Source organism: Ranitomeya variabilis, chromosome 5 (genome assembly GCF_051348905.1).
Source record: "Ranitomeya variabilis isolate aRanVar5 chromosome 5, aRanVar5.hap1, whole genome shotgun sequence".
Classification (NCBI taxonomy): domain Eukaryota; kingdom Metazoa; phylum Chordata; class Amphibia; order Anura; family Dendrobatidae; genus Ranitomeya; species Ranitomeya variabilis.
This window is the reverse complement of record NC_135236.1, coordinates 310,700,855-310,717,379: the sequence shown is the minus strand read 5'-3', so window position 1 is coordinate 310,717,379 and position 16,525 is coordinate 310,700,855. Positions and strand designations below refer to the sequence as shown.

Here is a 16,525-nt window from a genome sequence, read left to right as displayed (position 1 = left end):
TAGCCACATTTAATCAATTTTTAATCGTCCATAATCCCAGCATGAACGGACAGAGATTATCTGCCCTTGTGATTTTGAAAAACACTTTAGTAAGATGCTGTAAGCATTCATAGTCATTAATGTAAATTGCAAATTATAATATTTTTTATTTTTTACCGTAGAAGCAACGACTTCATTAGAAACATATCGTTGTACATGTAATGTAAACCCTATTGCAATGGGTCATGTAAGGAACAAAAAGCAGGGGTATAATGGTTGCTCCCTCCTTTTTGTCTGCAATGGGCTTTCTCTCAAATGGAATTGATTGTAGCTTTATATACACAACATAGAAAAAACGCCAAAAAAATAAATAAACAGACGTTAAACAGTGAAGTGTATCAATGTTTTACCACATGATGAGCACCAACAAACACAACACACAAAGAGACGAGTATTAGGAAAATGGTTTAATATTGGAGACAGAAGCAAAAAACTGCATCACACAATAACATACGTTACAAAAATAAGTTTGACTGTTTTAACTACACAGTAATGTTCACAATGAAGACAGAAGTCAGAAAAAACTTTGTTCTAAACGGCAAAAAAGCAAACCCCTATTTTTTTTTGTTTGGATTTTTTTTTCTTTTAGGTATTACTAATACATTTATCCACTTAAAGTGACTGTGTACGTCTAGCGCTAATTACCTTAGTGTGTAACTTCACAACACATAATAAAAAGTGTAACTTACCGCTGTCCATTTAGACATTATCTTAACGTTATGTATAAGCAAAGGAAAAAAGCAAGCCAAAGTTTTGTTTTTTTTTAATGTTGAAAGCAAAACCACCGTTCTTTAATCCATTCAAAAATCAAACTCAAAATCGGTCACGGTAGGGCCTTCAAGAGTAAGCCACAACTTTTCCTTTTGTTTTTTTTAATCTCCAGTATAAAATGTTGCACTGGTACAAAATGCATAAGTACAATCAGTTAGTAGAAATAGGAAAGCCTGTTTTTTTGTTTTTCTTTTTGGCTCAAATTCCATCACACAACAGAACCAAAATGCATCAAGAAAACATAAACAATACTTAAATGATCTTACAGTTTCCACTAAAATTGCAGTAACTTTGGCTTTTCTCAGACGATACTCAAAAACCATTTGTAATTCGAAACAAAATGAATTCTTATTTAATCTCTACAAACAACAATTCTCACAGCACAAAAAGAAACACAAATACATTTCCTTTGTAAGATGTAGTTCTAAAATGTTATGAAACTACAAGTTTTTTTTCTTATTTGTATTTAGCACTTGAGATAATAAAAACAGAACAGTTAAAATGACTTCAGAATTACACAAGCCAAAAAACTAGAATCTTAAGGTGAAAAGTTGGTTGAACGTATTAGTCCTTTAAGCAGCGTCCTTCAGTGCGATCCTTGTGTTTAACTGCATTAGTGCTGAACATGTTCTTCTTTGTACAGTAGGACACTGAGAGAATTAACTTTCTGTATTGTCCAACTGTATGTGGGGGATGGGATGGACATCATACATTGTAAATGGATTTCTCAATCACCTTAATCCTAAGTGTGTTAGATTAATGCCTTTTAAATAGCACATTGTAACATTAAAAGTCACAACAGACTAGTCATTGTACGCTTTCATTTCGAGATGCATCCAAATCTGCATAAATCTACATAACAAAAATATGTGTTCTATAATATATATCTCTATACATATATTCATAGAATGGCATCTAGATAAAATTTAGTTATAGTATTTGTGCATTTCTCATACAAAAATAGCCCTCAAGTAATTCTGGTAGGACCCAGGAGTAGAGAAGTAAACTGGTAGGACCCAGGAGTAGAGAAGTGAACACTGGCAAGGACCAATATATAAATGATTACAAATTTAACAAATTTCACTGAACATAGGGGGGTCTCGGACTACTGTTGATCGATAGCATTTGTTGAGGTTTAGAAATGAGGCACTGTATTATTTATCAAATGCTATTACAGTCTAGCCATTTAGGGAATAATGGCGGACAAAGAGGCCAACCCTACATTTGTGCCATTAGACATAATGCCAGCTCGGAAAGAAAAGACATTAAAAACAAGTTCAAGAAGTTTTTCTGACATACAAAGGATGGAGATGAGAAGTTTATGCGGCACTTTTGACGTTATGTGCTGTTTCCTTTGCCTACTGTGGTATTGGAAACATGGATGACTCCAAAGTTGTACATAAACAATGTGCACATGCTCTTTAAACCATGTATGTGCTTATATGTGTTTTATATACCCTGATTCTTTTGGACGGTATGCATAAAAGGAATAGCAGTTCAACCCTCTTCACCGTAAAGACTTCCACAGACCATGAAAAAAGTACAGTTGTGAGGTTTGCTTTCACAGGATCGATGTGCAGAGTGGTTAAAAAAGTGGAACATGGGCACTTACTGTATACAATGTTTTACCAAAAACATCAAAGAGATATAACAAACAATAACAATTTCAGGCAACAAGACCACAGGATAGCAAGTTAACAAACTTTGTAACCTCTCTTTTTAAATAGAAGGGATTTATACAAAACACATAATAAAATACCCATGTTATCAAATTACTTCGTACACGAAATACACTGAAGCTTTAGGCAGGAAGTACCTTTGGAATTTGGCACTGTTATTTTCACTGATTTTTTTTCTTTCCAAGAAAAAAAAACAGGTCACATTTTGCTGAACACAAACACATCTAAGTTTCCCCACAATAGAAAATAAGAACATCGATGCTTTACAAGCCAACACAAAACTTATTTTTAAGGAATAGTTTTTTTTGTTTGTTTCTTGTTTCACATGAAATTATAGCAAACAGACTTTTTATTTCTGAAAATTATTTTTGTTCAAGTAAACCAATTTTTTTTTCTTTTAAAACTTATTAAACATAGAACACTGAAGACTTTTAAGACTTAATGAAGCCACAACTAAATTCACAGAAGCACCAACATGACACGGTATACATTTACCTTCTTTTCTGTACATTGAAACAGTATAAAATATAGGTAATTTCATGTGCATTAAACCATGGATTGTCTAACTGTGAGTCAGTTCAGCAAAAGGTGACAGAACTAGGTAGCATTTGCCCCAAAACAGGGTAAATATTTTCTTATACTAATCTACAAAAAAGTGGTTCTATATATATAATTTAATGAGAAAGTGAGCCACCTAAAATGGCCTTATCAAAAAACTTTACACTGCCTGAAAAATGTAAAAACTATTACAGAGCTCTAGAGACTTAAAATCAGACAGTTTTTCTCAAACTGTTTTGGAAGTTGTCTGCTTCATTTAGAAACCAACATTCTGCATTCCTGGACACATATTGCTTTAGGAAACAGTGACCAGACAGAATGCTAATCCCTGTGTAATACTTTCAAGTCTGTTTATGTTATGAAACAAAAAGAGAAAGAAAAAGAGAAAACTTTTTTTTTGCCACAGGTTTTTTTTTTATCTTTTTTTTCTCTGTAATTTATCTTATAGTAAATTTCAGTCTTGCGCGAACGCTGCAACGCTTTTTGCGTTGAATTTTTTTGTTTTTGTGTTTTATTTTTCCAGAATTCAAAGCTAGATGAGATCACATGCAAATTTCAGAAGTCAAACTAAGTCAGTTGGAGGATCAAATATGATGTGAGGTCAGAAAGACATCAGAAACAATGACGGGACGATGAAACTTTTTTTTTTTTTTTTTACAGACGCCACAGGGACATGCTAGGCAAACGGTGAACTAACAGGCATGGAGATGTTCTAGGGAAAAAAAACAAGGAAGAGTATAAAGTTACACAGAATCTATGCAGCAGAAACAAAAATCACTTTTTAAGCCTATCAGTGTTGGCGTTACCAGTGGTGCATTAGAAGGTAATGCAGTTCTGTCTGCTCCAGCACTGAATAGGTTAACCAGTGTAAGAATAAAATGTAATGCAATTTTTTTAGTCATTAGAATATTCTATATGCATTCCATAATTCACATTTAATTATAAATATATAGAATATATTTTAACATAAAAGCACAATGAACAGCCCAAAAGAAACCATCTAGTTAGAGTTAGTGCAGATGGATTGCTTTGGGGAGGACAGGTAGGGTTACAGAAGGGAAAAGGCGGCCATTTTGAACAAATGCCACACAACAAATAAGTCACAGGACAAATCTTTCACTACGCGATGGAAACAAAAATAATCAAACAAAACAGAAACGGAAGAGAGTGATTTGTGCATAATGGGTGTTTCAACTAAAAATAAAACAATATTATTTTTCAATATTTTGTTACTCTAGAGTCTATTTCAAAAAGGTATCTATCTAGCATCGAGAACTTCTCTTTATGTATCCAATAAGTTAACAATAAATAACTCCCATTATTTCTGAGGCAGTAAAAATTTTTGTATAAAAATAGAAATGTTTTTTTACAAATAAAATTTACAGGCCTGTGGCTTCCTTTATTATTAAATTTATCTCTCAAGTAACATCAAGTATATTCACTCACTTTAGTTATTTTGAAACCCTGTAGCTTTAGAAACAGTTCTCCAAGACGCTTTTTTTGTTTTTTATAACACACATCTTGTCCAAACAAAATGATGATTGATAATAATAATAATAATAATAATAATAATAATAAATAACAGCATACATAATATAACGAACAAACTGAATTAATTTTAAGAAGTTAATTGACCAGTAATGACTGGTCCTTAATTTTTCTCTATCAAAAAATCAAACTAAAATGTTTTGTAAACAAACGTTTCTAAAACAATCTGACGCATTGGAAGGATTTTGTTTTTGCCTGTGTGAGTGTGTACCTTAATTAAGGAAACAAACAAATAAGAAAATAAAAAATAAAACTGTGTAGATTGGCAACTATTTTCATATTAAGCCACGAGCCTAGCCTCCTAACTGCTGGTGTCACTATTATACAACCAGGTCCTCGAACCTTTATCATGTGTTCAGTATTTTTGTTTTCTCATTTGATGGCACCAGTGGTTGCAGAGTTTAATTGCACATTATTTCGCTGCTATTGTAAATCTGAAGATGTCATACAAAAAATATAGGGAAATGAAAACTGAAAAGGAACATTGTTAAACAACTTGCTGGATTCTGGGTAAGAAAAATATAGCCAGAGTAAATGGCAAGAGCTGGGGCTCAGGGTAGAAGGGAATGGAAGCGTTTAATGTAAAAATAATTGTCTCTCTTGGTGAGTGTTGGCAATGTTTTCCTCCTCAGCCCCCAGTGGAGAATAGGCTGGCTCATGGGACTTACCCTAAGAAAGCTAAAATAAGAGCAGAAAGCTTCTGGGGTTAAGATCAGTATGGTTTGCTGTCATTTTTGGAGCGTTTCAGCTGAACTTTCAAACGTTTCATGCCGATCTGAAAGCCGTTCATAGCCTGAATAGCAGCTTGTGCGGAAACAGGATTGTCATAGCTAACAAAGCCTGCAAAGAAGAGGAAGGACATTATAAAGGTTTATTATGGCAATAAAGATGGATGAAAAATGTTCGTAGTATTAAAACAGACTATACACATAAACAGTAAATGTCGACTACATGTATACCAAATACAAATATTGGCTAGAAATACTCAGCAGTCCAATAATCTCTAGCTTCACACTTCAGAAAATCTCCCTCTAATAGTCATAAAGCAATAAATATGAGGCATTACGACTGGTGAAATGTCTCACTTTCTTGTTCACTAAGCAGAGAATTGGCGTTTGGCTTTAAAGAACCTTTAACTCTGCATTTCATAAAATAAACCATCTGTGCTGTTTCAGTATTGCTGCTTAGAACATTCAGAGTACTGAAAGGAAATGTTGGGGCATGCTGTGAATCCTGAATACCTTCAGCAAAGAAGTTGGTTTGGCAGAGGGATGAAAAAGCCTGATGCTTACGAGAATATGTTGAAAGTAGAGTCAAAGTATTATGATACTAGTAGTTGTTCATCAAGCTAGAAATGTATTATTAACCTTCACTGCAGGGATTTAAATACCATCTTGGAATCTGCATTTAATCCTCTAATTTCAACTTTTTTTCTGAGACATTTCTAGAAATGATCTTGTAAATGGAACAAGACATTACAATTTCTGCAGGAAAAGAAGGCCATATAAGACCCAACGTTCCAATATTACCCAATATTACCCAAGGATTAAGCATATTGTCAATCTATATGGGGATGTATTGAAGACTCCGCATACATTTTCTTTTACAATTTTGCATACATATGGAAATGGAAAACATATTCCTAAAAAATCAAATGTTTTTGATGGGTAGAACATATGCTAGTGTTTAGTTCTCACATGGATCTTAGGCTAAGTTCCCATGGTGTGAAAACATAGGGGACTTTGCGCTATTCACTTGCAGAAAATCTGCAGCATTTTACAGTGCCAGCAAAGCGCATGGAATTTTAAAACAACTCGTGCACATGGTGCGTAATATATCCACAACACAAACTGACAGGAGCTGGGGGTTTGAAATTAGCATATGAATAGCATGATAAAATGGACAGTAAATTATATTTTATTTTATAATTGAAGTTAATATAAAAACATAAGAGATTGCGATGACATAACCTTTCACAGTCTTTGTTTGCCTATACTAGAAGAAAGAATGTTAAAGGGGACCTGTCATGTCAAAAACCGCTATTAAGATATGGGACTACACTGAGACCCCTGCTACCAAGAGGAAATGAACCTTATTCCTCCCGACAGCATCAAGCTTTCATTCATAGAGGAGCGGCGTCAGTCACCACTCAGTACATGATCAAGACCAGCTGTAATCCTGCCCAGTCACTGACTGACAGGTGGCTCAGCACTGATGCCCTCTTCAGCTGGCTGTCAGTCAAGCTGGGGCATGGCTACAGCTGCCGCTCGCTCACTGTGTACTGATCGATTACTTGAAATTCATCCTCTATGACTGAAAGCGGAACACATTTCATTTCCTCCTGGCAGCGGGGCTCTCGGTGAGGTGGCCGCATAGCTTTATAACTCTATTAACCTGCAGATTAACCCTACATCATTCAACAATGAGGACAAGGAGAAGAAACAGTTTTCAGCATACATTTACACATATTAATGTTATGATTATAAACATTTACACATGGCTTTCCTTTGATCCACTAGTGGACATTGGTAAAACCAACTTTGTAAAGGTTTTCAAAGTTTGAATATAAATCCAAAATCATTACAAGAACTTGTAACCCTAGTTTATCTGAAGCATTTGATACACATAATATTCTTCCACTTAAAAGGTACAAAACTTTGGAGGATATTTACTAAGCTAAATGTACCAGAATTCTGGTGCAATTTGTACCAAAAAAACTTTCATGACGTGTACCACATTTATTATGTGCTACAGTTACTCTCTTCGTATAAATGCAAGGTTGTGCGCAAAAAATGTACCAAAATTCTGAAGCATATTTCTAGCACAAAGTACACCACCTAACGTGTACTGTTTAATTAGCCTAGACAGTATAAAGATGCACCAAATTTCTCAAACAGCATGAACCACTATGATAAAAAATGGTGCATTCTGAGATGGTCTAGTTTATTTTTATAATGTCTTTATTGTGCAAACTTAGACTAGACTTCTAGTTAGAAATATTGACTAATATGCCCCAATGTGTCAGCAATATTCAAAGGAAATGTCGACTTTTGAGAAACTGCTTATTTAATAAGGAGGTTGTCAGGACTTTAACATTGATGGCCTGTCCTTAGGATAAGTCATCAATGTCTGATCAGTGGAGGTGCGACACCATCACCGTTGCCGATCAGCTGTTCCAGGTGTCAGCGGTCATTGGAACTGCTCAGTTGCATAGCTACATAGTACAGTTCCATCAATGGAATAGTGTCTGCGGCCGTGTACTGCACACTCAACCCACTATTCTGTCAAGAGAGCTGTACTGTGTGGCTCTGCAACTGAGCAATTTCAGCCACCGCCAAAACTGGGAACATCTGATCCATGGGTGACAGGGGTGCTCCACCGATCAGACACTGATGACCTATCCTAAGGATAGATTGAAGTTCCAGACAACGCCTTTAAAGAGCACCTTTCATCAAATTTTTCATGTTCAACTGGACAAGCAATGTATTAGTGGTTGCAGAGCAGAATAAAACATTTTCTTTTGATTAGTTTTTTTTAATAAATTTTGCAAATCTATTGCAGAGACATTAGCAATCAAAATATTTGGCACTTAATGAGTTAGCTTTGTTTCACCACTGGCTTGTACTTCATCTCCCAGTATGAGTTGCTATCTGATAACACCCACTGGCACTTAACAAAAGTTAACTCATTAAATGCCAAATGTTTTGATTGCTAATATCTCTGCAAAAGAAAAGCAAAATAAAAAAGATAACAACAAAAAACTAATTAAAATGTTGTATTCCGCTCAGCAGCCATTATTGCATCATGTATCCAGCTCAACATGAAAAATTTGGTCAAATGTCCTCTTTAACTATAGAATGACAGTAATCATTTCATAACTAAATAACTAAAATAAAGAGCAAAGAGTAAAAAACCCAAAGAATTACATGGAAACAAACAAGGAGAAAAATCAACATGCATCAGAATTCTGCCTCATACTTGCGCTAGGTACCGTATTTTTCGGCGTATAAGATGACTGGGCGTATAAGACGTCCCCCATCTTTTCAGGGGTCATCTTATACACCGGGTGTCGTCTTATACGGCGTGTGCAGGGAGCGGTCCCGGATGGTTCCCAGGGTCTGGAGGAACCATCCGGGACTTCTCCCTGCACCAGATGCAGCGACCTCAGAGCTCCGCACATGCCGTACCCGGCGTATAAGACGACCCCAGACTTTTGAGAAGATTTTCAGGGGTTAAAAAGTCGTCTTATACGCCGGAAAATATGGTAAATTTCTCTTGGATATTAAACACTTTTTACGCCTTGCTAGACAGTTATAAATGTGCTTAAAAGTGGGTAATCTCTGAATAGAGTTATATAATTGTGAAGTACCGCAATTTTGTCACAAAAATTCTGCCAAAAAATTAGAAAAGTGTCCAACATTTCAAGTAGGGAGTGCCAGAATTGTGCCAAAATCTTAAGAATCCTTTTAATTTGAACAGTGGCAAGATTGAACACATCTAGGAAAAGTAAATTCACATGTCTTGTTTTTTTAATGCACAAGGAGTTAAGTAGAGCCTTACAAATGCTTCAGTCAAGGCTTTGTGAAATGATTCCTGAGTCTTAGGGCACAAGACAAAAGAAGGGTGTCACAATGAAACATAGGACTGAGAAGACAGAAATGATGGGGACAAAGCTACCTAGTAAGTGATGTGCCTGCCTTAGTACAAAGCAGTGAGATTAGGTATTCTAGAAGTGACATGCTGATAGTATAGGAACAGTGCTCGCCTGCACTGACAGTAATTAGTTTCATTTACTCACTATGTCCACATGTCACTTTGTATTCATTTTCCTTTGTGAACTATTGTGTCTGTGCATCGCTCATTTTAAACAGTACAACACTTAAAAAAAGGAAAACTAAAATTTTGTCCTAAACGCTTCAATGACAGGCAAGCAACATGTACAAGATACAGAGAACACTCTTTATATATAATGCATTTATTTTACACACTTTTCTGACATGTGAAAACATAAAATCAGGCCAAAGCTGCAATGATATTGTATTTACATAGGGTTTGATCTCTGAACATGGGTTTAAATTAAAGTAACTTTTTTCCTAAAGTTGCAATGGGTATCAGCGTTAGGAAGAATTCCACTGATAATCTCCCACTTATTATATCTTATTAATAACCTTGGCATATTCCGTGTGCTGGGGACTTCTCTAGGGCAAACACAAAGCAAAGTCTTCTATTCTACTGACATCTGTACACGATGGACCCATGACAATTATCATGTGCTTCTTGTCAGATTCCAATTACTCCTGACTAGTGATAAGCCAGTATGCTCATTACTCGAGTTTCTCCGAGCATGCTCGGGTGGTCTCCGAGTATTTCGGTGTGCTCAGAGATTCAGTTTATGTTGACGCAGCTGCATGATTTGCGGCTGCTAGACAGCTTGAACAAATGTGGGGATTCCCTAACAAACAGGCAATCCTTACATGTATTTAAGCTGTCTGGCAGCCACAAATCATGCAGCTGCGTCAACATAAACTGAATCTCTGAGCACACCGAAATACTCGCAGACCACCCGAGCGTGCTCGGAGAAACTCGAGTAATGAGCATACTCGCTCATCACTACTCCTGACAAGTCCCAAAAACTGATGATGGTGTGTGTTGAATTTCCTGCATTTTGGTCAGCAAGAATAACATTCTCCTCTTGAACACAATGGATTTAAACTATTTGGCTGCTATATTCTTTCTTAGTTTGAAGTTTTAGTACTATTTAGGCTACACAACAGAACAATAGCCCCACAGCCATACTGAACAGGAGAGTATAGTTAGTGACAGATCTACCTGTAAAAGTATCTATTTAAAAGGGAACTTGTCATGTAAAGTAACGCTATTAACCTGCAGATATGGGGTTAATCTACAGGTTAAAGTGTACTGACACTGTGCGGGGCCAGTACTGAGAGCCCTGCTGCCGGGAGCAAATGAGCTTTATTCCTCCCGGTAGGTCACATTTTCAGTCACAGGGGTGTGGCATTGGCTGTAACACTGATTGACAGCAGGCTCGACATTAGTGATGGCGGTTAGTCAGTGCCGGAGATGTGGTTACAGCCACTGTTCTCCATACACAGAGTGGTGAGTGAAATTGTGCCGACGCCAGCCCTTTGACTGATAGAGCGAGGCTGCCGGGAGGAATAAAGCTCATTTCCTTCCAGCAGCGAGACTCTCAGTGTCAGGATGCTACTAACCTGCAGAATATCCCCATATCTGCAGGTTAATAGCGTTATTTTACATGACAGGTTCCCTTTAAAGAGGACCAAGTCACCAGGTCAAACTTGGCCAGTTTTTGCTCTTATTTTATTCCTTCTGCTCCCCTAAGTAATCCATTTTCTTTTCTTAATTCTACATACAATTTCAGAGATATGAGTCTTAGAGTAATTATACAGGACACCCTAAAGATACGCCACCAAAGAATCTGTGAGCCATGCCCCCTTAGTAAAGACCATAAAAATTAGCACCAAGAAAAAGGCTTATATCTCTAGAACCATTTGGTGAATTATAAACAAAAAGCAATACTCAAGAGAGGAACTTTTAACCCTGTGACACAACTTCTATAAATGCTCGATCTCGTGCAATATGCCGGGTAGCTCATAGTTATGATCCAATATTTCATATTTTGATAACATTTTCCTTACCAAAGCACTTGCTTAGATTGGTCTGTTTGTCAATGAAGACTTTAGCAGAGATTACATTTCCAAAAGGCATAAACATTTGCAAGATGTCCTGGTCACCAAATTCTTGGGGTAGATGATAAATGAAGAGATTTGCTCCTTCTGGGCCTTGAGAGGAAGAGAAAAGGAGGCCTGACTTCACTATAGTTAGAAACTCTTTCCAGGCACACTTTAAAATGATTTCATAAAACATATATTTAACTACATATTGATAACAAATAGAAAGTCATTGAAAGATTTAGGCAATTGCTGTGTTCTTGGGACTCCCTTAAAGTGAATCTGTCATCAGGTTTTTGCTATGGAATCTGAGAGCTGAGTGATGTAGTGGAAGACAGCCTGATTCCAGCCATGTATCACTTACTGGGCTGCTTGGTGCAGTTTTGATAGAATCCCTGTTTTCTCTGCTGCAGATGTAGCAAAGCTCTGAATGCTGTATTGTGTATAACCCTGCCCACATCACTGATTGGCTGCTTCCTGTGTATACTGAACATAGTTACAAAGCTACCAATCAGGGTGGGAGCTGGGTTACATATATCAGCATGGCTTGCACAAGACACTTAGTCTAGCAGTGACAATCTCCTGGTGATAAAACACCGATTGTATTGAAACTACATCAAGATGCCGAGCAAGTGACACATCCCTGGAATCAGGCTCTCTACCTCTTTATTATGCTGCATTCAGATTATATTGGAAAAACCTGCTGGCAGATTCCCTTTAATAGGCTTCAATTATCTCCCATACAGGCTGGTATTTGGATACATCTGTCACACAAATAATATTGCTTAAACTTAAGTATACAGTATATTGCCCATTATGACTATGACTATGGTCGGAAAACACAGTTTATAAGTCCTAAAAAGGATGTTAAAATGTGAGTTACTGCTTTACTTCAGTAACTAAAATAATGTCAACATTTTATTATTTCAAGTTATTTGCTACCTGGAAAATATGGTGATCATTAGGTGAAATTAGTGGTGCAGACATACTCCATGAAGATAATGTTCTTGGTGGGATACGAACCAAAAACATAGCCTTGCAAAGCAACAGTGCTAGCCACTAAGTGCTGCCCCACTTAATGGCTTTATGCATCCTAAAGTTTTATTCTTCCCCTGTACGTGATTCATTTAAAAGTCCCTACTCGGCGTATCTGTAAGGTGTCTTGAAGATATACCCACCCAGCTTACCTTAAAGAGGTAGTCTCTTGTTACTAATTTGCTTTAGCTAATTAGATAGAATGAAATTAGCAATGTGTAATTGACTTGCCTACTTTCTCCTGCTGAGAGTGATTTTATCTTAAGGTACCGTCATACTAGGCGATATCGCCAGCGATCCGTGACGTTGCAGCGACCTGGATAGCGATATCGCTGTATTTGACACGCAGCAGCGATCTGGATCCCGCTGTGAAATTGCTGGTCGCTGCTAGAAGGTCTGCACTTTATTTGGTCGCTAGGTCGCCGTGTATCGCCGTGTTTGACAGCAAAAGCAAGGATACCAGCGATATTTTACACTGGTAACCAGGGTAAACATCGGGTTACTAAGCGCAGGGCCGCGCTTAGTAACCCGATGTTTACCCTGGTTACCAGCGTAAAAGTTAAAAAAACAAACAGCACATACTCACCAGCGCGTCCCCCAGCCTCTGCTTCCTGACACTGACTGAGCGCCGGCCCTAAACTGAAAGTGAAAGCACAGCGGTGACGTCACCGCTGTGCTGTTAGGGCCGGAGCTCAGTCAGTGTCAGGAAGCAGAGGCTGGGGGACGCGCTGGTGAGTATGTGCTGTTTGTTTTTTTAACTTTTACGCTGGTAACCAGGGTAAACATCGGGTTACTAAGCGCGGCCCTGCGCTTAGCAACCCGATGCTTACCCTGGTTACCCGGGGACCTCGGCATCGTTGGTCGCTGGAGAGCGGTCTGTGTGACAGCGCTCCAGCGACCAAACAGCGACGCTGCAGCGATCGGCATCGCTGTCGCTATCGCTGCAGCGTCGCTTAATGTGACGGTACCTTTACATATGTGCAGCTTTTTTTTTCCAAGGAGTTTGGCCACCATTGTCTGGCTGAATGTAGTGACGTTCCAGGATAGGAGTTAACTGAACTCTTAAGATGCTAGTCAGCTCTCTACAGCCCATAGATTTCTATACAGTTAGTTGCTCATCCCCTCCCCTTTCCTGTCAGCTCCTAACTGAGCACCTCTTATCAGGCCTGAATATTCCTAATCCCCCATCTCCCTGCATCATCAGTTTCCAGAATAATTCTCCTAATCATGGCTCTCACTTTCCTGAGCCATGTGCTTTATCAATTGCGCTTTGACATTTGTAGTATACACTGACTGAGCATTCCTCCCATCAGCCTAAGGTTGGTTTTAAATAGAGCTTGAGACTACTTGCCCATATAATTGTAGGCTTTTAGCCTGGGAGAGGCATCATGTTAGGTTTAGGGTCCCAACAAAGGGGTACGCCTTGCGGCTGGCTACTGGACTCATATGAATTGGCCAATTTATGCGCTACGTACCTTCAGTTTTTAACTTATTTTCTAAAGCAGTAATGTAATTCCAATTTCATATAGTCAATTTGTACATATCATAGAGTTTCAGGATGCAGTTTTAATTTCTTAGTTATATATAGAGTGGCTCTCTTAGCTTGCACCTATTCATATTTGTCTTTTTCTGCTTTGAAGTGGCGGTCAGTTTTTTATATTCTTCAAATGCGCTGTTACCTCTATATGCAGACTTCAGAACAATGACAGTAGCAGAAGCTGTGGGCTGCTCAAGAGACATCTTGGGAACCACCCTTTAAGTCATGCTACCTCGGGATGACACTTTTTGCAGTGTAAGTGAAAGCAAGAGGCAAGCTCACTTCACACTGTTTCACCAGCCCGTACCTTGTGGTTGGAGTACGTGAGAGCATAAAACTAGTGGCAGGTTCCCTTTAAAGCTGCTGAGTTTGTATCTCTTATTGTTAGTATGGAAAGGACAGATGTTAACTTTATGCATCTAAATCAATAGGTAGGGCTAGACGTATGGACTGTGTTATCATCACTCATTATCAGCATTTTCCACCGAGCTTTGTCATTTGGAAGCATATACTTTCTGTTTAATATGTCTTCAGCACTCGATGTACTAGACATTTATAATTTATGTCCTGATTCTTTATGACTGATATATATTATTTATTTAATTCTATACTAAAAGTTTATAGTGTACACATCAATTCTGAAACGCAGGCATCAGGGACCAGGACTGTTTGGATCTTTGTGTAATCTTAGCCAAACATGACCATACACACACTAACACACGTATATATATATATATATATATATATATATATATATATATATATATATATATATATGTATTTATACAAACATCTCAGCCATATTAAAAAAATTGTTTAATTCATATTTAGATTTTTTTATTGGGATCTTCCGAGCCTACTTTGCATTGTCAGCTGTGTATCTAGGAAGCAAACCCAATAAACTTAACATCTAAGCAAGGAAATAAATGTGAATCTGATAGATAAGTTATCAATTATATTCTGGACACCTTCTTACATCTATTTGAGTAAATTAATACTGTCCATAACAGTATAACAAGAAAACCTGTGCTGGATTTGGTGCCAGTATAAAATCAATCCTGTAAAAAGTGAATTTGGAAAGAGGAAGCAGGGGAATTTCTAAAATCCTGCCGACGCTAATGTGTTAATGGTTGTCCTATCACTAATTTAAAAATGACAGGTATGGTGCAAACATCACAGGAAAATATTATATTGCATGACCTCACAAGGGATGACAGCATAAAATGAGGTCCCCAGTCTAAATGTGATCTTGTTTAATGTGTTTAGTTCTCACACATTACATTTTGAAAAATTGCAGTATTGAAACTGAGACTGAAACCTGAGAAAGTATATTGGGCATAGGTAATGTCATTTTCTAGGACCCAGAATGGACTGCGCTGTGTCTCCAAGTGCACCATAACTTCTTATTACACAACACGGGCTCATAAATATGACAGAATTGTTTTTTCTCAGGAGACATGGATTGAAAATAAATTTAATGAAAATTCAGTAAACTGGGAAGCCATCAATCAAATATCTCCCTATGCAGCATTCTCTTAAAGACCACTCTTGATTCGATCTCTCTAAATTCAGTATACTCTTACCTTCTTTCTGACTGCCCGCAGCACTCTGCTGTTGTAGCAAACTCTGACTATAAAGTGTTGGCAGTGCCGCCGCGGCATACTGCTGAATTCCTGAGTAGGCCTGGGTTAGGGCATCCATTGTACCGGCTGTACCATTCGTCAAGCCTGTTGCGCCAAGTCCTCCATTCAGAGCAGCCATACCTGAGAGCATTTGAGCAACTTTACAAAAAACCCAACAATAGAGAAAAAAAATTGCACTTGTTCATTAGTGCTTTCTAATAAATATTGTTCATTTTACACCGAAAAATGACTGCACTGCATGCAATAATATGAGCACTCCAACAAGTAAAAACTGAAACGGCACTGTAAAACAATGGTGAGTAATATCTCAAGACATGCACATCTCTGAAAGCAGGCAGTGTCACTTTACTCCATTGTGTGTTCTCTTTTTAGAACAAAAGCCATGCACTAACCATATAGAGAAAAAGACTGGAAAATATACTACATGTATTTTACCTGTGTTACTTCCATATCACTATACTGCTCATGTGTTTATTGTAATTCACATATATAATACAAATCTAATAAAGATCTACTGGTCTTCTAGGGACTCCATAGAACCATGCAATTGCCAGGCACCTCTAACAGTAGCTTATTAAGGAAGTACCATATCAAAAATGTTATCCTCCTAATATATTACAATCATCAGTGCTGTGTACTTACAATTGCTCATTTTCCCTTCTATCCAGCTAATTCTTCTCTTTTCCGTTAAGTCAATGACATCACGTGATTAAAAACTGACTGAATCCTTCTAAACTCTATGTAGAAACAGGAAGTCTCCAGTCCCTGCATGAGTCATCTCTGCAAAAGTCCCTGGCAAGGTGGAGGAGGGAGCAGCTGGTCAGGAGTTGAAGAGGGGAATGACTCATGCAGGGAAAAGAGACTTCCTGTTTCAACATAGAGCAGATAAAAGAGAAGAATTAAAGGCAAAATGAGCAATTGTAAGTACACAGTGCTATATAATGTGATGATTGCAATATACTAAGAGGATAAAATTTAGCTTGGAGTGCTTCTTTAAGGAAACAC

At 37.6% G+C, this 16,525-nt stretch overlaps 1 protein-coding gene across 50 annotated transcripts in view; it reads right to left on the bottom strand.

The window, feature by feature from the left end:
* Nucleotides 1–431: 431 nt before the first annotated feature.
* CELF2 (CUGBP Elav-like family member 2) overlaps nt 432–16,525 on the bottom strand; it is a 632,182-nt gene continuing 616,088 nt past the window's right edge. For 12 of the 50 annotated variants that reach the window (XM_077264514.1, XM_077264512.1, XM_077264553.1 and 9 more), the window contains 4 exons: nt 15,461–15,658; nt 11,273–11,440; nt 5,264–5,435; nt 432–3,759 (listed from right to left, as the gene is read on the bottom strand). In XM_077264514.1, the coding sequence (XP_077120629.1) occupies nt 5,308–5,435; nt 11,273–11,440; nt 15,461–15,658 (494 nt within the window). In that variant the 3' untranslated portion in view covers nt 432–3,759; nt 5,264–5,307. Of the gene's footprint in view, nt 5,436–11,272; nt 11,441–15,460; nt 15,659–16,525 lie in introns of all 50 variants that reach the window. The other 38 variants (XM_077264523.1, XM_077264521.1, XM_077264541.1 and 35 more) reach the window with 7 other exon arrangements.